The sequence below is a fragment of the Pinus tabuliformis genome, chromosome 1_2, assembly GCF_031772625.1.
Source record: "Pinus tabuliformis cultivar Carrire ecotype Pingquan chromosome 1_2, CPIR1, whole genome shotgun sequence".
NCBI lineage: Eukaryota > Viridiplantae > Streptophyta > Pinopsida > Pinales > Pinaceae > Pinus > Pinus tabuliformis.
Genome location: NC_142298.1, coordinates 1,020,347,700 through 1,020,371,868, shown reverse-complemented (window position 1 = coordinate 1,020,371,868; position 24,169 = coordinate 1,020,347,700). Strand labels below are relative to the sequence as shown.

At 36.8% G+C, this 24,169-nt stretch overlaps 1 protein-coding gene across 1 annotated transcript in view; it reads right to left on the bottom strand.

The window, feature by feature from the left end:
• The window catches only part of LOC149209577 (cytochrome c oxidase subunit 5b-1, mitochondrial-like), a 29,666-nt gene extending 12,783 nt beyond the window's left edge, over positions 1-16,883 (bottom strand). Inside the window, exons 1-4 of the mRNA XM_089396395.1 lie at positions 16,540-16,883; positions 15,291-15,379; positions 15,144-15,194; positions 6,473-6,539 (exon numbers count right to left, since the gene is read on the bottom strand). Of these exons, the coding sequence (XP_089252521.1) occupies positions 6,473-6,539; positions 15,144-15,194; positions 15,291-15,379; positions 16,540-16,720 (388 nt within the window). The 5' untranslated portion in view covers positions 16,721-16,883. The remainder of the gene's footprint in view (positions 1-6,472; positions 6,540-15,143; positions 15,195-15,290; positions 15,380-16,539) is intronic.
• Positions 16,884-24,169: the final 7,286 nt, after the last annotated feature.

Here is a 24,169-nt window from a genome sequence, read left to right as displayed (position 1 = left end):
ACTTTTGAAAGAAGGCAAGACTTCAAGTGTTGGACAGTGATTGGTAAACATATTGTACTTATTTGGTGTCATTAATGGCCCATATAGTGGAGGTCATCCATTATACTAATTTAAATGCTCCTAGTCTCTACAAGACTTTTGATAGCATGTTGGGTCAGGTTAGGTTGACCATTAGCCATAGTAAGCCCTCTTAAGAGTTCTAAATGACCCAACTTTGACACATCATTGAGCGTAGATAGGGCTGCATTAACACATCTTCACACATGGCAGCATTTGCACTTAACCCAAAATGGTATGTGGAAAGCCCTAGGAGATGGGACATCATGAACACATCTTTGCACATGGCAATATATGCACTTAAACCAGAATGGTATGTGGCAAGGCCTGGAAGAGCTCCCTCCATTGATGATCCTAGGGTAAAGAATGATTTTCAAGATGAACAATTTGTTCAACTTGCAAGTCTTAGCAGCCCCTTCAACAAGCTCAATGCTCAAGCAAATCGCATTGATCTAGGCCAAGCTGACTCACATGGTTGGTGAAGGATGCAGGAGGATGGAGCTCCAAAGCTTCAAATAACTTGCTATCCACTTCTTGTCTTAGATTGCTAGTTCCTCTGTGGCAAAGAAGAATTGGACCACATAATTTCATCCACTCTCTCAAGAGGAACAAATTTACCTCTAAAAGGGCAAGCAAGTTAGTCATTGTGCATAATGCCCTACGACTTGAGCACAAAAAGCCACCTGACTATTTGAAGGATCTAGCTACACAACGGGATGTTGATCTAAAAGATGATAGACGTGTATATGCATAACAGGTGCCCTAATGAGGCACAACTCGAGTTGGTTGGTGTGCCCTTAAGCATGACTAGGAATGCAAATGATTTTGATTCAAATAGAAACATTCCCATGGTTGATCTTGATTCCTTCGTGTAGTAGCTGCATGCAGAGACTAGTGGAGCATTACCTTGAGCCATGATGACCATTTGTCATTTGACACGTTCTACTACTTTCTTCTTTTAGTTTGTTTTAGTTTTAATAATTTTGATTCAAATAGAAACATTCCCATGGTTGATCCTGATTCCTTCGTGTAGTAGCTGCATGCAGAGACTAGTGGAGCATTACCTTGAGCCATGATGACCATTTGTCATTTGACACGTTCTACTACTTTCTTCTTTTAGTTTGTTTTAGTTTTAATCATGTTGCTTCTTTAAGTCCTCGAACACTTTAAATTTTGAATCTTGATATAGAAGATTAAGAGTTCATAGCTTTGAGTTTTCATTTCAAAGTGGTAGTATTTCATTTTTTCTCTTGATTCATGTCATAAATTTGTAATAGTTATCAGCTTATCTTGCCTTAGATCTATGTCTTTTGAATTTTCGGTTTTCTAAATATAATGATAAATGCAATGGTGATAGCCTACAGATGATAACAATTATGATTTCTTTTGTTACATTATTATGCATAAGAGATTCTAAAATTCCAATGATCTTTAGTACCTCGATTGGGGTCCCCTTTGTTGAAGACCCCGATGTCCCCTTCAACATTCCTGAAAATTTGGGGAGTACTTCTGCTATGCATGGAAAACATTACCCCACTCTTGTGTCCTTGCATCCTAGACACTAGGTGGAACGCTAGCGATATCTATTACTAGCAAGGTGTGTCCACTAGAAGAGAGTGCAAGTATGCATGCCTGCATCTCTCTCTTCTAAGGATTTGTACCCCATCTATTCTTGGAACCTTCCCACATGCAAAGCACCCTAACTAATTATGCATGCAACTCGTAAATAAAACAAAATTCAAAAATAGAAACAAAGTTCTAAATATGAAACATCTAAATTAGGAATAAAGTGATGAAAATTGATTTGATTGCTAAGCTAGATACCCACTTTGTCATGGTTTCCCATCTTTTCATATACAAAATTTCAGGGGTTGGATGATATGTAGATACCGGAGCTTCATGGTATAGAGCATATGATAAAAGGATCTTCAACAAGTTTCAATAGAGAGAGGATTTCTCATGGAGATGGGTGATAATGCCACATGCCCTGTGAAGGGAATGGGCTACATATCTTTCCATATGCCTTTAGCTGATTCTACTGAATTAGATTAAATCTTGCATGCCCTTTGCCTTAATGAAAAGTCCACTTTCAGTTTCTTGCATAACATATTTATAGTGTTTACCTAAGTTTGATGAAGTAGTCACCATTAGAGACATCAACCATGGATTTGGTTGATTTTTGGCCAAAAGAGTCAGAAAAAAGGTGGTCTTTAAAGGCTACTTGTAGATCTAGTTGAATAGGTAGGCAACGATTTTTGGACAAAGGAATGGAAGAAGGTGGCCATCAAAGGCTACTTGTAGATTCAATTGAATAGGAAGGCAACATGCCATTATGGAGGAGGGTTTCTCTAGCCTTGAGACAAATGAACTAAATATCGAATCAGTGACTGATTTCTTAATTGTAGATAATGGGAGTATGGAAGAGTACCATGATTAGCGTGTTACAGAAGGATTCTCTTTGCAAGAGGTAGTTGACCTTGATGATTGTTGGATGGTTCTCCTAGTAGAAGGGAGTTTCCCTAGACAATTTGGAACATGTGCCACCTTTTGGATTCAATACCAGTAAGTTGCACTCATGTTATTTTAAGTTAAGTGTAGATTTCAATTTGTTATTTGAAATGATACGCTTGTCTAGGCCTTGTATATAGACAAGTGGATTATTGCAGTAAATCCCAAATGGTCCATGATGCGGCATGAGAAGATTTTAGTCAACAAATATAGCATGAAAGATGAAGGTCGGTAGCTTGCTAACAGACTGTTCCTTGTATGGAAGGTAATCCAGATCAAGTCATTATATTATTTGTCATCCATCCAATTTGGCAAATTGGGGTCTGAAACCCGAAAGCAATTTGAGGCATCAAACAGTGCTTTTTGGTTTTAAAACTTTGTCACTTAAGTGCATCATCCCCTAGCGCCATTCTACATACAGACCTTTCCACAATGCAAGAAACACCTCAATCAAAGTCTATATGCAAAGGTTATTCCACCAAAAAGTTGATATTCCTGTTTTGCCCATTATAATACGAGAGGATGACACATCATCCCCCATTATTCATGAAAAGGAGGCCAGCCATGTGATCATGATGAAGAAGAGTCTAGAAGAGTCCATGTCATAACTCTACTTAAGAGTTTAAGGAATCAAACTTGACCACTAATACGTTACCAAGCTATGTTATAACTAGGCCACCAAGAGGAAAAGGGGGTCCATTCTATTCGAGTGCAATTTGTTCCATAGATGAGCAAAGTAGATGAGAGTGGATAAGGTGAGATAGCAAATAGAGAGAATTTGTTTTGTACAATGTAGTAGCCTACGAGCCACATGTCTGACTCTTTTGTACTTGCATCCTTTTCCATTCAGAGAAAGAGGGCGAAACAGCGTCACCTTCAACTCGGAGGGGTTTCCCACGTAATATCTTGTGTTATTGTGTTTTATGGGTGACTATTATATTTTTTCTCTATTTTTTGCATATTTATCATTTGCATGCATGCACAATAAATAACAATTAACAAATCCATATTAGCCTTCATAGTGTAGATTTCAGATTTTCTAATACATTTTAGTAGATTTATTGGGACAAATTATCTAGTAGAATATCCATCAAAATTTACAGATTAGAAGGTTTTCACCTTGAAGATTTTGAAGAGACTTCAAAGTACAAAAGGGATCAGTGATCTAGATTCATGTTTCTTTAGGTTTGTTGATGGCCAATTGTTGGGCTAAACGCTTACCTAAGGGGAGATTCTAGAGGCAACAAGAGTATCTTGTGTTTGGCAAAGAACACTTCCTCAATAACAAGGAGTGTTGGACTTTTAATACCTTAGGAAGTGCCCAGTAGAGTGCCATTAATGGAAACAACAAGAAAAGAAGATTTGAGCACATACAAAGAAGGTACTACAGTAGTTGCTCCAACAAAGATCTTGTAAAACAACAATACAACACCCTCCTCCTTAGGTAGTTTCAATAGAGTTTTACTTATCATGATATTATCGAAATTATCATGATAATATCACTGCCATATATCGTGATAATTTGCCCTTTTGAAATCATCATGATAATTAAGGTAATTATGTTGGAGATTATTGTTTTATCTCCATTATTGCCACCTTATAACCAAATTCATGCTCATATAAAAGTGAGTTAAGGGATTGAGCTCTGAGGATATTATGACTATTTTCCATCAAGCAAATAAGGAGAAATCAATTGTTTTAATTTCCCATGATTCACCTCATGAGATACATCATTTTATTCAAATTTTTAAAATTATCTTTAATTGCTTCAAAATGTTTGAGAGTGGTTCCAACCTCATTGGATTTCATATGAATAAAGTAGAATTTAGATTCCATTCAAATTCAGCAAACTTCAAATTTGCAGGATTGCAATGTTTCCACTAAATTTTGTGATGTATAAGGGCATGCAACTAACATTTAATCAAGGGCACCAAACCCTCTATGTACCTTGACGTTGGTGGCATTGATTGATGAACTCCTCTATCATGACCCTGATGAAAATGTACACTTCACTCAAGTAAAATCACTATTTACGCATGTTTAGCTTTTCCTATCTTCTTTTAATGCTTCGAGGGTGATATTGATGAGATCCAGACATGGGCAATAATTTTGATGTTATGTAGCTATTTGTTGTAGCATGATTTTTTCTTGGACTCTAAGGTCATTTAAAGACTCTTTGTAGATGTATTTTGGTTTAAACTTTAAAGATGGATTACACTCTGTGCTATTTCGGTTAGACGCACCCTTAATTGCAATATACATGAAAAACTTTACATATTTGTGTATAGTGATTTGGATTCATATGGATGCACATGAATTATATGTTTTTCTCAATATTTGAAACTTTTAAGTATTTTTTGGTCACCAATCTTTCAAGTTTTTGAGATTGACTGCTCCAATTCTAATAACATTGTAAGATTTTGTGACCATTTTCCATCAAGCAAACAAAGGGAAATCCATTGTTTTCATTGCTATGATTCATCTCATGAGATACATTTATTTGTGTTTTGATGTGGTTTTGTATCATTTTATCAAATCTTATGACTCAAGACATATATCATGTTTCAGAAACAACAACCGATGTACCACTTGACATCTTATATGTCTTCTATATCAATTTTATTTTCGTATTTATGTAGCAATGTGTTTGTTTTGATGTTGATGTTACTTTAGAGGTTAAAATTTTGAAAAGTAAAGAAAAATATTTTTTTTCAAAAGTGTCCCAATAATTTCCAATATTGCATATAATTTGAATTTCGGACGCTTGGAGATGAATTGTCAATAATGATAAATGTAACATTACTTGACATTTCTAGAATGTCATGATTTAGTCAGAGATGTCATTCTTAATAAACATCCAATAGACCATCTCTATTACTATGATTTTGATTTCCTTCCCATGTAGTTGGTAAAGGGTTGTTACCAAATCCATAAATCATTATTGTCTGGCCTTTTATTATCTATCATGACCAACTTTATCTTTCTTTTGAAAAAAACTTTTCTCAACTTTATTCAAGTAGGCATTATCCTTCCTTTAAACATTCTTAGCACCCCTAGTAAAGGCCAGCCAGCCCTAACTAAGAACTCTAACCTTACCCTATAATTGCTAAATTAGTTACAACAATTACAAATATCTAGGTTCAGAAAAATCTCTAAATTTATTAATCTCTGAACTATATGCAGTATACAATGATAAATGGATTTCAAAGATTTAAGCCATAGAACGATAGTGTCGAAGCAGATAGAGGGATTGAACAACTAATCATAAGCTTTGTGAACAAGAAAATACTTAATTACAGTAAGATAAGAAGTTTCAGATTTTTATTGCATGTCTAGAACTTCTTCTAGATAATTTTGAGAATTCATCATGGGATCCAAAAAGCCTTATGTTTGGATTTTGCAAACAGAATAATCATAAAAACTACAGGGTAAACAAAATTTTCTCATCTAACAAAGGAAACCAACCGGCTTGAAAACAGTAACAAAAAACCGGCCCGCCCTTTTTATCACCGACAGCATACCAATAGTCGGTGATCAAGGAATTAAGCAGAGTTGAACATCAGCAATGCTGAAATGTTTTAATCCTAAACAAACAAATATACATAAGCATGCTTTTTGGTAGTCATCAAAAAAAAGGGGAAGAACTATTACAAATTTAAGTACACATTATTAAATCATTCTGGTAACATAAAAAGAAACAGATACAGCAACTATTACCAAAAACTAACAGGAAAAGATGAAACAAAAATAGAACTGAAAAGTAAATGAAAAACGAACATAAGTAAGAAAGAAAGGCAGCTTCTCAAAATAATATATAAACAACAAGCAAAACAACAGTAAAAAAGGCCAAAACCTTTCAACGACCCTTAGGCCTTATCTAATATGATATAAATAACTTTTAACTCACCACCAACTCCTCCAGGGCAGCCAACTATTCGCTTGTCAAAATAGGATTCTACAATAGCAGGTGCTTCCTGTAGTGAAGACAACAATTCAAAATCCATCATTTCTGGAATATTCTTCTTCCAGACCAACATCGATGACCCCTCATGATAGAGAAGCTAATTTTTTGAAAGCAACACACAACAAATGTCTCTCTGTCACACACATTCATGCATGATGGGAACCAGCAGGTTTTGAACAGAACTCTGATTAGAGAAACCACATGAAAAGCCTATTATTAATCTATCATCTAACTGGTGAACTTAGAAGTGCATGCTTAAAACAAATTTTCATAAAAGATATTAAAAGATCACATGTTATATTATAGTTTATCCAATAGAAATTCATATCAAGACTGTCCAAGTTATACTGACTAAAGAAATTATATACATTTTGCCCATATAATGCTCACATTGGACTTGTTATATTAATTTTAGGTTTAACATGTAAAAAGAAGAAGTATGCAAAGGAACGACTGAAGATCACATTTTATCCAGTACAATTTCATGTCAAGATTACTTAGCTTACATGAGATTAAGAAATTAAATTAACTGTATTATGTTCTCATGACACTTTATGCCTTCATTGTAGGTTCAAATGAAACAACACAATTGCATAAAAATTAAAGGCACATCCACATAACCGGAGCTTTCCTAAGGGCACCTAAGGCACTAAAATTAAATTAGATAATATGTTGACTTCAGTTTATTTATTTCAATGTTATATAGATGCAATACGTTCTCAAACATGAACATAAAGTATGCAAACTTGTGAAATCCTTGTATGGCCTCAAACAAGCACCACGAGCCTGGCATGAAAACTAACTAAGCATCTTCTGAAACTCAATTTCAAACATTATGATCTTGATGATGCAACTTTGTTTGTCAAGAGAGTTGACAAACAGTTGTATATCTTGTATATGTAGATGATCTTTTGATGACAGGGAACAATGAGAGCTATATTGCATCCATAAAGAAGGAATTGAGGAAAGCTTTTGAAATGACTAATTTGGGCTATGTTCATTCCTATCTTGGTATTGGAGTAACTCAACATCTGAAGTCCATATTTCTTTCTCAAAAGAAGTACATTGGAAATATGTTGAACAGGTTTGGCATGACTGAATGCAATCCTCTGACTACTCCAATGGAACAAAACTTAAAGCTCACATCCATTGAAGGAAAATAATTTGAGGATGCAACAAAGTATAGACAGCTTATAGGAAGTCTCAACTACCTGACTACTACCAGACCAGACATTTCGTTTGTTGTTGGAATCCTCTCCAAGTTTATGCAAAAGCCTTGTGAGGGACATTGGTCTGGACTCTGCTGCAAAAATAGTTCTAAAGTACTTGAAGGGAACTCAAGACTTTGAACTCAAGTATACACAGGTGGGCAACTTCAGCTTGATTGGATACTCTGATTCAGACTTCGATGGAGACAAAGAAACTAAAGTATCTACTTCGGGTTATGCTATCATAGATCAGGAGTTGTCTCCTGGAAATCACGCAAACAATCAATTCCAGCAGATTCCACAACAGAGGCAAAATATGTGGCAGCAGCTAAGGCAACAAAAGAAATTGTGTGGCTCAGGAAAATTCTGGAAGATTTGCAGGTAAAACAAATACAATCGACTCCACTCATGATTGACAATACCTCAGCAATAGAGTTGGCCAAGAACCCAAAATTCCATGATCGAACGAAGCACATCAATTCAAAATATCATCTAATTTGACATCATGTTGAGGCCAAAACAATCCATCTTCACCATTGTTCCACTAATGAGTAGATTTCATACATCTTCACCAAAGCGCTTGGAAGAGAAAAGCTTGAAAGATTCAAAATGATGCTTGGACTCACCAGCATCCCTTCAGATTAACGGGGGGAATGTTGACACCTAATCATAAGGATTGGGTGAACAACTGTAATTAGTGTAAATAAATAATAGAGGAAATAGAGAGTCATCGGGAGATGAACTGAACAGTCACTCCCTCTTGTATATAATAATGAACAACCTGAATGAATAATGCAATTACATTTGAGTTACCTCCTGGCCTGACAGAGAGTCTGCAGTCTATCATGGTTATCTTTTATTAAGGCATTGAGAAACTAAGAGTATACGAGGGGATAGAACATTAAAGGCCAATATTACTCTCATTCTACATACATTGGCATTCACATTACAATAAAATGATGAAAACCCGAGTATAAGCTGTCAGAACTGTAAATCTACCTCGCAACTCAGTAAATTCTATTGAATTGTGAAAGATAAGTGAGTAATCCAAGAAAATTTTCAGTTGCCTTTAAGAAATCAGATTGTAAAAATTGTATGCTGGACAAAATATACATTGTTGATACTAAATCCCTTGCTGCATTGCTGATATTGAATCCCTTGTTGAGCCTTCCCCACCTAGGTGACATGGAAAGGAGAGCCATTTAATCATGCTCCCATAAGGGAGAAAATTACAGCTGTTCAATCAACAAATTAAAGGTGACAAATTCTAGTAGCTAGACATTCAGTTATCAGGGTTGAAAGGAAGTTGAAAAGGGATCAGATAGAAGAAGCAATGAGAGATGAGACAGGGGAATCAAATCTGATAGAAGAATTAAAGGATGGATGAGACATGTGAATCAAATCTGATGGGAGAATTAATGGAGGGATGAGACATGGGAACCAAATCTGATGGAAGAATTAATGGAGGGATGAGACAAGCGAATCAAAATCTGACGGAAGAATTAATGGAGGGATGAAAGGAATTAGGACAAACAGTAAACAAGAGAGGAACTCTTTGTAGCAACGAGGATTTGATAAATCTGAGGCTTAAAGAACAATTTGAATCTGGAAGAGAGAAATTAGAGATATGTGAGTAGAAGGGGGCTTAGATTACAAGGTATTGCTCAGATGCAGAGAAGAAAGAAGAGCTGCTGAGTTTTCTCCCAGGGGACCCAGCTCAAACGAGAGACAAAATCCATTTGTAAGAAAGCAAGAGAATAACAGTGGCAAATGAAAGGTCTTCTAACAAGGATGGCTCAGGGGTCATTTAAACAATTTGTAAATGCAGATTGGAAATTAGCTGAAAACATTCACAATGAAATTAAGTGCTAAGGGGAAGAGGAAAGAGCCTGAACCACAATAAAACCATGTAACAGCAACTAGGCAAGCTAGAGAATATATTGCACAGTCCAGTTTATCTTCCAGCTCCTTTCCAGTAAGCATTATGTCCAGAGCTTCTCCATTGGCCTTAGAAATTAGGAAAGAGAATGCTACTGGAGCCTGCCTTGCTCATGTAAAAATTTCAAGATCTGTAGCCCCAACCAAGTTTCAATGGTTTTGCATTTGGTTTAATGCCCACAGCCCCACATGTTAGCTGATAAATAAAATTGAATGAAAATTATTTGAAACACTAAACTTTAATGAAAATTAGTTGAAACACTAGTAGGCTACCTCTACTTCTTTTGCACTTTTCAGCAGATAGAAAACAAAATAGACACAAGCATTCGCAAATTTTGACACAGCTATTTTTGGTCAAAACTTGACTGTAGAAAAACCCACAAGGGAAAAGCAGTACTAAGGAGATTTTATTTGCTTTCTAAGGAAAATTATAAAAGCATTAATTTCTTAGAGATATTTTAATAATTTCTTGCGGATACTTATCTATCCCCTTGAAGTTCAAGCCACAGTCAGAATTTTCCAGCATAGATTTTTGTGCCACAGGTCAGCTCTGAGCTCCTCAAAAAGTGTGCCAACAATGTGACTTCCTTTGCTCTAAAAATTGTGTCCTCTGCCTGAATTTATTCCTCAAAATTTAAGCCACTGAACAGTAATTAATGCCCTCAAAAATTGCACTGGAATCTGACCTCTGTCCCTCAAATTTCACACCCACAGTCCAAATTTCTCACCTAGAAAAGTGTGCCCAGGTATCTCTGTCAATCTGGAAATTTGTGTCCCTGCTTTCAGTGAATTCTCTCCTCGAAATTCACACAGGTCAGCTTGAGACTCAGCCTGTCTGTCTGCTACAGTCAGCCCCTCAATGGTGCGGCCTGTTCTCCCTGAAATAAGAGCTGGAACTTCCCTTGAACTGTCTGCCTGAGTTTGCCTAGAATTTCAGGACTGCCTAAGGATTGAACACTCCTTCAGCAACATTTCTCCTCTTCTCCCTGCTCTCCCCTTCAACACTTCTCATGTATAAAATGAGAGCCCTATGCATTTTTCTCCCTTCTTTAGCTTCATTAGGTAGGAGAACCCTAACCCTTTTGATCAAGGGCTGAGATCTCAGCCCTCTAGATCAATGGTGGATATCATTCCCTCACTTGACCCCCTTTTCATGTGGTCCCCCTCATTAATGACTCACTAGTCACTTTATAACATTATATTTGTATTTTGTACTTCTTCTCCACATAAAGTCAACTTAAAAATATAAAGTGACTTTAATATTAGAAAGTAATTAGTACTTAGTACTTTATAAAGTGACTTTCATATAACACATAAAGTCACTTGCTAAAAAGGTGCTATAAAATGTTTTCCTAGCAAAAAGGCAAGTGCACTAGGAAACACCTACTGCAGCAACTGATGATATTTCTCCTATTTGTTAGATTCCTTTAAACAAATTACTTGCAGTTTCCTACAGCAAATATCGAAATACATACACTGCAACCTTCACTTAATTTAATATAATACGGAAACAAGAAATTGAGCAAGAAAGAAAATACAACACAATGACACCATTATTTTTTGGACAAATGCCCACAGAAAAACCCAATGTGGGAAAACCGGTGCAACATATCTGAGGATTTTTATTATTAAGCAAGAGTTATTTCTGAATACAAACTCTAGATGCCTTGTTGGCAATCCAATAGAGAGAATATCACTTAGCATAAGAAATTAGTGAGATTACCTCACTCTACACTGTCAAAGAAAGTACAATGTCACTTCATTACTAGTTATAAATAGACTAGACCAGATCTCAGTAATTTATCAAAATTGGCCATTTTATATCATACATTAGGGAGGCCATTTTGTGTCATGCACTAGAGAGCAGAAGAGCAGCAAAGAAAGTATAATGTCGCTTCATTGCTAGTTATAAATAGACTAGACCAGATCTCTGCGGCATTGAGGTTCTTCCATCTGCGGCTGCGACATAAGATTATCTCTGCGGCTGCGTTCTTCCGTCTGCGGCTGCGGCATAAGATTATCTCTGGCATAAAGTAAACAAGTTTATGAAGGCATGTCGTTAAGCTGCAGCTGCAATTCCTATATTTTTATAAGCTGCATTCTTCCATCTGTGGCTGCGGTTCTCAGATCTGCGTTATTTTTTATATTTTTTATAGTAAGAAGCTGCGTTCTTCCGTCTGCGGCTAGGTTCTTAGTTCTTCACTCTAATTCAATCGTTAGTTCTTCACTCTAATTCTTAGTTCGGTTTGCGATTCTTAGTTATCACTCTAATTCAATCGTCAGTTCTTTCGTCTTCCATCTGCGACTGCATTCGGCATTCTCCATAATGATCACCAATCTCAGATCTGCGAAAATAGATCTGTAAGCAAGTCTTCCTTTACGTGGGCATCTCCGGATCGAGTGGTTCATGAAGCGAAAGTCGGTGATTTATTTTTTCCTGCTAGGTTCTAGATCTAATCTTCTGCGGCTAGATCTAGAACTAGTCTTCTTTGCGGCTGGGTTCTAGATCTAATCTCTTGTGGCTGGGTTCTAGATCTAATCTCTTGCGGCTAGATCTAGATCTAATCTTCTGCCTTATTTCTCTGCGGCTGGGTCTCAGCTTTCTACGGGCAAATATGACTCCCAGCTTCGCGAAAATAGTTGCTGGCTCAATTCCGTCCACTTCTGGAGGGCAAACTCCTGCCCATATCGTCAGTGAAGCCCCAGCTCCCACTGTCTAGGTGGTCCAAGCCTCACTAAATGAGGCTTTGAAGTTTTCTGAAAGTGCCCTAATCTGCTGGTTCAATGGTTTTTGGCCGTAGTTGACATCTCTCCACAATTGGATCTCGGAGGTATGGAAGCCTGTCATTTCTAATGAAATTAATATCTACCCCTGTGCTAGGGGTTTCTTTATAGTAGATTTTGAAAATCCTGAAAGCAGACAATGTATTCTAGATTCCGGCCCTTGGTTTTGGGAAAACTCATGCCTATTCATGAAGCCATGGAACCCATCATTCGATCCCTCAACAGCAGTCATAACCTCAGCACTAGTTTGGGTGAGATTGCCAAGCCTACCCTTGCATCTCTGGAATCTCTCCTCGCTAAAAGCCATTGGAAATGCAATTGGGAAATTTTATTGCAGATGCCCAAAAACAGAGGAATATGCCAAAAACACCTATGCACGCATCTGTGTGGAAATGGACTTCAGCGCCAGATTCCTAGTTGAAATAAACCTAACAAGTAAAGACTGTGTGGAACCAAAAACACGATTATGAAAGTGTCCTCTTCAGATGTCAATCCTGCTTTGAGACGGGCCATCTAGCCAAAAAATGCCCAAAAGCCTCCCAGAAAAATTCTGCTAGAAAAAACCACCACAGATCTACATGGTGGGAAGGAGCACAAAAAGAACACTACACTGTCATCAAAGAAGAATACTCTAGAGAAAACTCTGAATCACAAGAAAGAAACAACTCTCAAGACAAGCAGAGAGAAGCCCCGCCCAGCAACAAAAAAGTGAACTCGACAACCCCTCAAGCATCAACAATTATGAGGATTCGGATACCACACAAAATAAATCTTCATTTAACAGCAAAGCAGATCTCCTAGACCAAACTTCTTCTCCGTCTATCTTCAAGAGGACGAACACAATAGATCGCGAAGCTAAGACACCAATGTCCCAAGAACTAGAAGAGATTAAGGAGGTGTAAGATACAGGCAGTTGGAAGACCATAGAGAAAAAAAAGAAAGCTACAGCATCAATCTCGCCAAGAAAGACAAGGAGCCAGACAGTTAAAAACTAAGAAAATTATAGGTCTGATAGACCAATTTGGTCTCAGTGGATGTTAACCACTACCATCATCATCATCATCATACACTACGAAGGCCATTTTGTGTCATGCACTAGAGAGCCCACTTTGTTTCAAATATTGGAGACGCCACCAACTTCTTCCTTTGGTAAATCTGTCATAATGTTGATATAATTTATGGACAGGTTGCCTTCTAATTGCCAAGATGTACTTAAGAGGTAACAGTGGAATATCTTAGTCAAAATGGACAATTTCGATATCCATTTGCTCCTTAACATGCAAGCATTAATTAAGGATTCTCCCAGTATTTTGAACACCTGAAATGCCTACCTCAAAATGAGCTTAAGCTAAGTTGCACGAAACGAGGAAACGGGTACGAGTTTCCGAAACGGGCACAGGTACGAAACGTGACCCCTGCAAATTTTGAAACGGGGAAACGCAATATATATATTAGGACATTTAAGAAATATGTGCAATCATAAAGCATATATGATCCATTCTAATTTGTTACATTATGATTAAATTGTCAATTGTCAATGCATAAACTATAAGTCTCTAAATTTACATCACATTTACTCATGAATGATCAGATAATGAAAATAGCAATATCCAAAATCAGCCACGAGAAATTTCTAATTTCTTGTCTCATGCTTGATTGGGAGTTTCCTCCTACATAATCGAACGACCTTAGTGCTCTTGATTAAATACAAGTTCCATACCCTACGTGCTCTTGATTATTGGGAGTCTCCCCTGCATAGAGGGCTTGGTTCTCTTGATTAAATACAAATTCCATACCCTAGTACATGACAAAATCCAATGGAAATATTGCAATTCCCCTAATCTTGAAATCCTAAAAAACAAATAAGTCTGTTGGATTTTGACTGAGATCTAAAATACTACTTTTTCCATACGAAATCCAATGAGGGCGAAACCACTCTCAAACATCCTGAGTCATTTCATGGTAATGTTAAAATGTAAAAGTGACATTCTCCTTTATTTTTCATTTTCATCCTTTTACTTTAAGAATTTAACATTACCATGACCTGCATATCAACACTAGGGCCATAGGCTTGAAAATTAGGCTGCCTCACTAAAGAAAATCCTCTTTTTTATAACTTGAAAGGCATCTAGAAGCATCCAAAAGATATTTTAGTCACCCAATAAAAAATTAGAAGTGAAAAGATAAAAATAAAATACAAGAAAAAATCAAGTTAGAAGAGGAAACTCCACCGTACGGCCTGAAAACACGCTTCCGACCATACTGGCCACGTTTCCTCCTCGAAAAATGGGCCAGTACGGCTGGAAACGTGTTTCCAGGCCATACGGTACGAGTTTCCTCGTTTCCGGCCGGAAACAGACCCTTCTCCAACGTTTCCTGCAACCTAGGCTTAAAGAGTAAATTACAACAGCGTCAAACAATTAGTAATGCCTGTCTAATATGGTAAAAAACAATGTAGGTTGGGATGGACTGGAAGGCTACAAAAGCATATCTATAAATATGATTTTATAGTTTAAAATTACTGGAATTTTTTTCTCAGGAAAAAAAAGAAAGTACAAAACAATGTAATTAAATTGACCAAATGGCTATCACGTGATACTAAAAGATAATATGTAAGATGAACCAGAACATAAATTATAGCATTGATATTGCAACATCTAGCAAACAATTTATTAGAAACTAACCTTGGTTCCGAAAGGACCAGAAGGAGGATCCAATTCAAAACGCTGCTTCCCCTGTATGACAGTTTAAAAGCTTTAGATACCATCAAACAGCAATCAATACAGAGCACACAATAAGATCTGAAAACAACACAGATTCTTAGAAAATACCTCAAGTTCAAACTCCAATTCCTCTCGCTCAAGTCCAGTTGCAATTGGCATAACTTCTTCCACTGATTTCTCCTTCTTCAGCAGTTTCTCTGTATCATTCCACTTTATCAAATTTTAGTGATGCACAAGCATACCACCAATCCAACACACATGGTCACAATTTATTCACGTGCAAATAATTTTGAATTCTTGACAAAATAACATTTTCCCCAAGTACTTGATATTTCTGTGTCAGGTGATAAAACAATTCTGCAGATGACATTGGCTAATCAGACAACAGCCATGTCATATCAAAGGCCTGTCCCAATTAGAATGGAAAATTGAACCCTGGCTTCAAATTTAGCAAAAAACCAAATTCTTTGTACAAAGAAAAAACTGGAGTAAACCCTAAACCCAAGAAGAAAAGGTGTAAAAGAAAGTTAACAATGAAGATCAATGGAAGTTTGCACATTGAATAGAATTACACAGAAAATTTGAATAACCCCTAAACCCAAGGAGAAAAAGTGCAGAATGTAACATTAACAATGGAGATCAACGGAAGCTTGCACATCAATTGTGATATAGGTAACAGAGAGCTAAAGAAACGCCCTATATCTCTAACCACCCATGGCTTTTGAACTATCACATAGTTATTGATTTCAATGTATTTCCGCCGTTTATCTAAGTATTCAAGACTCACACAATTAAACCCATAGATCAGATGCAACAGGTTACTGATTTATCGGATTAAAAACATTTAAAATAACTTTAAATAAATCCTTTTCATCGCTAAATACTGAACCTAAGCTCTTTTAGCCTTACTGGATAGTTGCCGCTTGATCACCAAACCTGCCCTAAACCCTGATAGTAAACCCCGAAGACAAATAAAATCCCATGCTTAACCCAACAATTTAGGTTAACGTTTTTCCACCGGCAGGTTTTGCAAAACTACATTCACAAGTTTAATTCCCATGGTGTCACATAACGACCATAAACCTAGCCTTAGAAACCCTCGATCATGCCCGTGATTGAGTTCAAAATTATATTATCATCCAGATGAATTCCTTCATGTATAGATAAATCCTTGTCATTTACTTCAAATAAGTTTTTTTTATTAAAAGACCGCCACATATCAAACAGAAGCCTAAAGATACGAGACGATTAACAAATAACGGGAAAAAGTACGAGACCTTTAACCGATCTATTAACCAGATGGCAAAATGTACGCAATCGATCCATTCCTCCACGAAAAAGGAGTCATTTAACTTACCGCCGTCTCCAGAATGGGCTGATAGAGGGGACGTTTTAGAAAAAGGAGCCGCGTAAGAATGAATGAACGATGACGAGGCCCTGCTGCAGCAATGGCCGCCGCATCTATGAGGAACTAATGCGCGCTGTTTAAGCGCGGAGGCCGCTAGGGCTTCAAGTCTGGCTGCTCCTCTTCTCCACATTGTAGCTGCCTCGGCCTCCAACTCCTCTGAGAAGGCAAAAGAAACAAAAATAGAGAGATCTGGGCTGATAATGGATGAAGGTATATGGGGTTTTCCCGATTAATTTAAGGGAAAATATAAATGGGGCGGAAGTTTTCCCAAATTCCACCGAAGTATGAGGTGTTGGTCAATTGGTCACATCTACTGAAACACTTTCTCTAATTTCTCCATCTTCCCCATTTGCCACGTGCTATGGTCTTTTTATTAAATTTTATTTATAGCAAAAGCCATTTTTTAGGAAATAAGGGTGCTTGTCATTTGAGAAAAGGCAAAGGCATTTTACAATTTTATTATATTTTAAAATCAGTAATTTATTGTTTCATAAAATATATTTTAAGCGCTTTTTCTAAGGGTGAAGCTTAGACATTACAATCATATTGAATGTTTAATTTATTGTTTCATAAACATATTTTAAAGGTTTTTATTTTTGGTTTGAACTGAATTAAGTTATGAAGGCTGTAATTCTCGAAAGGAATTAGTTAGACTCAAAGGAATTAGTGGAGTATAATATGAATGCTTGGAAATGGGATATTTTGATCAAAGGAATTAGTGGAGTATAATATGAATGCTTGGAAATGGGATATTTTGATTAATGTACAGATAATTAATAGATATATTTTTATCATTTTGATGGATTTGGCTAGATTTAAAATTGAGTCAAATTTGTGGAATATTATTTTATTTTATTTTATGATTTTTTTTTAGATTTTTATTATATTCGTAAAAATAAAAGAAAAAGGGAATTTTTTTGCTATAAGATTAGTTTACTTTTGGTTTGGAGTATGCTTTAAAGCTATGTTGGTTTGGCTAAGAGCGCTTACTTTTAGCTTGGAGTATGCTCTAAAACTGTGTTGGTTTGGCTAAGAGTTCATCTTCTCCAGGCGTAAGGAAATAGGTTAATGGTCCAAGACCCAAAGGCATCTTACCAGAGTGAAAACATGCCTCCTTTTGAACCACTGGGTAGTTCCAAGTAGAGTGGTTTTCCTTGAATAACAGTAATGAGTTGCATGCATTTGCTGATAGCAGCCAGTGATGGTCGTTCCCACTGTTGGTTTGGAAACAAAGTTATGATAAGTTTTCCCAGTGTTAAAAAAAAATTATATATATATATAGATAGCTTACTTTGATGACCCTCCTAGCCAAAAGACTTTAGAATTCACTGCACCAAAAGATGTATTTACGTCCTAACATGAGAGAGTTGTCGTCACATGAGTAAAAGTGATGCCATTGTATGCTCAAAAACAAAATTATTGTTTATAAGAAATAAGAGTATTAAAACTATATGTTGATAAACTATATATACAATTATAATAAAAAATTTATTTGATAAACATGGTATTTCCACACAAGTTGAACACCTTAATAACTATTCACACATGCAAATCAAAGATCAATACACCTATGTTTTATATGATTAAAACTCTCAAAGAGGGAAACAATCCATAGTCACAACCAACACGGGCACTTGATGCAATATAGGAATGAAAAAGGAAAAAAAACTTACATATGACTTTTTCATAATTGATCACCAACAAATGACCCTCCATGTTGTTTAAATATAAATCGCGTGTGAATCAAGTGCTAAGCTATTGGGCAATATAATTGTCACCATTAAGAAAACATTGAGCATCAGATCATTTTATGTGTAAAACATATCATGACTATTATATTAAATGACTATAAATTAATACTACTGAAACACACTTTACTTGAAGACACATTAGACCAAGTTGATCTTAAAAAACTCCAAGGTGTCTAAATATCCTAGCATCTCTCCTTTAGAACAACTTGGAACAAGATTGAATGATTTATAAAGATGACACAATAGGAGAAGGAAGAAGGCATTAGAACATATCTCCCTTTAGTAACAACTTCCTAAGTTCCTAACATTAATCGAATTTTTTTTAAAATGCTTCTATAAGAGACTTTGCGAAAAATCCTATAATTTTATTATTTGTAAGTCAAAAGAGCACTTTGAAAACATGATATTGAATAAGTTTTCTAGTCAATTGTCTATGTAGTGTGGTGTGCTTGTTACATTGATGTTCAATTGGACTTTTAGTAACATTGATGACACTCTGATCACCACACTAGAGTGTGGTCAAATGTTGTTGCTATAATCCAAACTCTGAAAGAATTTGCCAAAACCAAATAGCTTTTTGACTTGCATTAGTTGTTGCTTGATACTCTACTTTATTAGACAAAGAGCAAGAGCTTATTGCTTGTTACAAGCCTAAGTGATAGGTCCAAAAGCATGACTAAAACATAACTTGTAGTAGACTTACGATCATCAAGGTCACCAACCTAATCTACACCAATGAAACAAACCAACAAAGGAATCATACCTAAATTGTAATGTTTCCCAATCTTAACTATACTTCAAATATCTCAAAGTATAATATTTGCTACTTGCAGAGGCTCTCATGGGATATTTGCATATACTAGGCAACAAGGCTAACAACAAACAAAATATCAAGATGGGTATGAGTCAAGCATGAAAGGTTGCCAACTAATTAAATGTACAGAGTGCCATCTACTTTGGATGCAGTACCAACAGAAACAAGTCCAAACTAGAAGGCAAATGGGGTTTGTTTACAATCTTCCATGTGAAAGAGATGAAGAAGGACACATGCGTACTTAGACTATGAAAGTGAAATTCATTCATTGGTTTGCAATACTTCGAGGCTAAGGAAATAATGTAAATAACCTAAATTCATCATTTAAAATGTCTTTCTAAGGTTGGATTTCACATGGTTCAAAAGTTTGATGTTGGTACCAATCACTTATCAATGAGAATAAGGTCGTCAGCATAAAGAACAAGTATTATGAGATGGTTACCTACTTTCTTGGATTAGAGATTGGGGTTGTAACTAGATCTAAAAAAATCAATGTCAAGAAGAAAGTTATCCATTTTAGCATGCCAAGCTAGAGGAGCTTACTTACAACCATAAAGAGATTTCTTAGGGTGGCAAACAAGGCTAGGGTCATTCTAAACATAGGTTAGAGGTTATTCCATGTAAATTTCTTCTTGCAAATCCCCATTCAAGAAAGTGGATTTAACATCTATCTAATGGACCTGCCACTTACATGAGACGGGAAGGGCTAGAACAGGGAAGATGGAATTCATTTTGGCCAAGGGGAAGTTTCATCATAGTTAATCCCTTTAGCTTGAGGAAACCATTTTACAAGTAACCAGGCCTTCTTTTTTTCAACACTTCCATCTTATGTGTACTAGTCCTATACACCCATTTACATCTGACAAGTTTCTTCTTCTCTTTTCGGTTATGGGGGGAGAGGTACAAGATCCCAAGTATAGTTTGCCATTGACAAATGTTATTCTTCATTCATTTTTATGTCTTAATACGGATGGTCAAACTTTTGCACATGTTTATAGACCATGAGTCTTTGAAGCTTGAGTGAAAAGAGGAGGTTCGCTAGAACTATTAATCTGTCCGACATTGATTTGTACAATTACCAGTTGCTTCGTGTGTTGTACGAACCCATCCACAAAGTAGTGGTGTTGCTCAATGAATCTAACTCGAAGTAGAAGAAGGTGTGTTTTCATCCTCTTTGTCATCATGTAAAGAAGGAACCACAATAAGATCATTAACAAAAAAGTCGGGAATAGAAAATGGCATAGACACCAAAGGTGACTTATAGGTCAAAGACGGCGATGAGCAACAGTATTGCAGCAAGAATGTTGCAACTCCTGGGACTACCAACTTTACTTCATCAACTTGGGGTCCGTACAAACTTGGAGGTGACAGTGTTGTATACACAGTAGATGCAATGGTATTCTCTTGTCACTTTTCAACTGGGGCGATAGACTACTAGGGTTTTTCAAACTAGTCTTCTATTGATTAGAAGGAGTCTGACTACCAAATGGCAAAGGGAAAATTATTCTTAATGCAAAAAGGGAATGCTGCCTACTCTAGGAAATGAAAGCGCTGAATTGGAAGGTGCTATAAAGTGACATGAAATCATCTAGCTAAGCATCTACACATTTTGCTTGCAAAAGAGACCTAACTTAACCTTGTATATAACATCTAGTTATCTGGACTAACTGAGCATGGAATTTTATCTAAGAACTATTGTGACTACTGCATGCATGTGCTAACTTAGAAATTGCAGAAAAAAGAAAAAAAAAAAAAAAAAAAAAAACCTTTTAGGATTTTTAGTATTATGAATGCAAATGCTAATTTAATCGTTTTGTTCTTTGGCATGGGAGATAGGTAGGGGGGGGGGGGGGGGGGGGGGGGAATGTTTGGAATAGTTTCAAGAGTATGGAAGCCAAGTGGAGGCCTAACCTAAGCTCATATGATGATTTTTGCTCAATTCGGGCTTAAAAGAGGCTGCTACAAGGTTTCCTGTAGTATTACAGGATATCCTAGTTCTACTATAGGATGCCCTGTTTTACTACAGGAAACCGGCTGAAAGCTTATAAGGAGGTAGAAAAGGTAGAATGAAGGGTGGGAAAGGTGTTTGATAGGGAAATAAGGCATGGAGGAGGTGCACACTACCCAAGGTTCAATCAAATGCTTCAAGATGGTTGGATTTACTCAAGGAAAATGTCAACTTTGCTTACAAAACAAGAATTCGGATTAGGGTTTGGTGGACTTTGGCAGCGTAGGTTGAGGCGAATGAGATGAGGTCTCCCTGTCGATCAGAAGCTCCTGCAACAACATAAACTCTTTTCTTCATTTATGCACAAGTTCATCTATACATGGAAAAGATGAGTTGAATGTAGGAAAAATAGAGTTATTAATAGCTAATGGATAAGTTTATGAATGGAAGTGCTTCTAAACCATAGCAAACTCACGAGATCAAAGTGACAATTGCAGATGCTTCTAAGAAATTTAGAGACAATGATCTATTCAACAAGAAACCCTAGGTTATGCAGTAATCAAACAATAAATCTATTTTGGGGTTGTGTGAATAGAACCCTCAAATCATGATCCCATAAGGGAGATGAGGTAAAGGCCGCTATCACAAGCCTTTCTGAAGTGTTTATTGTCACTATGGTACCACTGATCTATCTATCCACAAGTGGAAGCAAACTAAGTAATGATCCAAATACTTGCAGATTTAAACAAAACCAAAATCACTTCAGCAGCTAACTATGAAAGTAATCTAAGCATACACGTACAGAAAAAGGAAACTTTGCTGCTAGGGTTGGGCCCTAACCCAAGAGCTTCAGCCCTCTGAGTCAACTCAGTGCTGGATCAAGGGAATACTTTTCATTTTCATTAAAATATAAAAAATACATAAGAGTTATCAGTCACAATGTCTTAGCTTGAAAATGCCTCTTGGCTACAACAAAAAATTTGAATCCTAATGAGGCTCTAGGCCTACTTATTTATACAAATGAAGCTACCAACAACTTCCTTAAATCTAGGGAGGCTTAGCTCCGAACTCAAGATCAACTTATCTTCAACTATCACTGGCTTCGCTACCAATGACCTCGGTGGCTTGGCTGCTTGTAACTCCGAGCTGATGAGATTTGGTGGAGGAATCTTCGAGTGAGTGAGAAGTTAAGGAGGGAGATCCAACCTCCTAAAATCCCTTTTGCTTGTCTACTTCGAGTTCCTACGCTTAAATTAACCAAAATTGCTCCAAATCCCACAATTAATGCACATTAGGCCACATGACATAACATCCCATATTTACCCTTCTCAGTAAGAAAAATATAACAAAACATGTAAAGAAATGTGAGAAAAGTTGATTTTAATAAGCTAGAGAGTGGCATTAAGGTCCATATAATTTACATATTGATGAGCCTCATCATCACCCCCTACTGAAAGTGTTGCTCATCCTTTGAGCAACTTAATCTATGTCCATGTCTTTCATTTCTCTTGTGGCGTCTCTGACATTCCAGGCTTTTGTTGTTGTATTGCCCTCTTGTGGATAAAATCTTGCATGCTTCTCTATTTCCTCCCAATGCTTTCTTTCTTCTTCTTCCTTTTTGTTAGTGTCAGTCTTCTCAACCTTCCTCCAATGATCAAACATGCTCTTACAAAGTGATTTTAAGGTGTCAAGGTCAAATTTTGTCATTTCAGAGCATCTTCAAATAAAATTTGGTCACTAGGCATTAGGTCTAGGGTTTGCTTTTACTCCTTTAAAAGTTGTCCAAATGCCGGTCCATGTCACCATTCAGCTGAGTGTACCATCATTCAAAGGGTTGTCATCATCATGTCAGGTTCCAATGGGTCACTTTACACCTTATCCATGCTTCAGTTGTGCCTAGGTAAGGTTCATTTCCCTCTCCTAGGGATTTGAAGGCAATTTCTCTTGGATGGTCAAAGCATTAGCAAAATTTGTATCCTGATATTAATACGCCTTCCCATATCCTTAATGTACCTTATTAAATGCTTCCCATCACTGATATCCCTCAAATTCCTCATTTTCGCACAAACCCTAGTTTCTTGCTACAACTTGACAATTTTCTAGGCTAGGAATGTGTTTTTCCCTTTTGGACCCCTTCCCCTCACTCAATCTTTGAAATTCAACTTTCCCCTACTGCCTAACATCCCTCCCTACTTCTCAAAATTTTCTCAAGAATTTAGAAGCCCCTTATCCCCTTCATTTCACTTCATTTAAACAAATCCTCTGTTCCACACATCGGGGTAGGTTTTACTCAAATGATGTTTTTGAGCAAGAAAAGATGAATTTTGGAAAACTGAGAGAATTTTTTGTCCACAATAGGCCAAGGAAGAAAAACCTCCTTCACTTTTTGCACAGGTGTCATGGTTTTGTAGAAATGTCAAAAATACAGTTGCCTGAGGAGAATTGATGCACCTCTGAAGTGACCTTGGGAAAATCAAGATTTCTCCTAGCTTGGTTGGCCAAATGACTTGCATGATGAGTCAAATGATAACTAGACACAAATATCTTTCCGATGAGCTATCATGAGATCAATTTGGAGTTGAGGAAGACTTTCAAAAGTTGACTGCAACAGCACTTTTCCTTTAGGCAGCCTCATTTTGCACATTTTGACCAGTCTTGGGAGATTTGATTTTTTATAGGGAAAATGAACTCCAAATTGAAACGCTCTAGTTGGATTGGAAAGTGGATTCAATAAGCTTTCCAACGAGCTATCCTGCATCCAATTTGGACACTGGGAAGGCCTCCAAAAGTCTCCTACAAAAAGCGCTGCGCATTGGGTTTGGTGGCGCGGCGCATTGAGTTTGGGGCGCGGCGCATTGGGTTTGTGGCGCGACGCATAGAACTGCAAGCTATTTTCGCCACAAATTCATCCATATTCTCAATTTTCTTGGTTTCCTCTGGTCCAAAGTAAGTCAACAACTCTCCAAATGCCAATGAAAGTGTGTCTTAAGATGTTTATGATGATTTAGTGAAAAATTTTCAAAACCCTACCTCCTTGCAATTTTTGTTCAAAACATGATTGCTTAG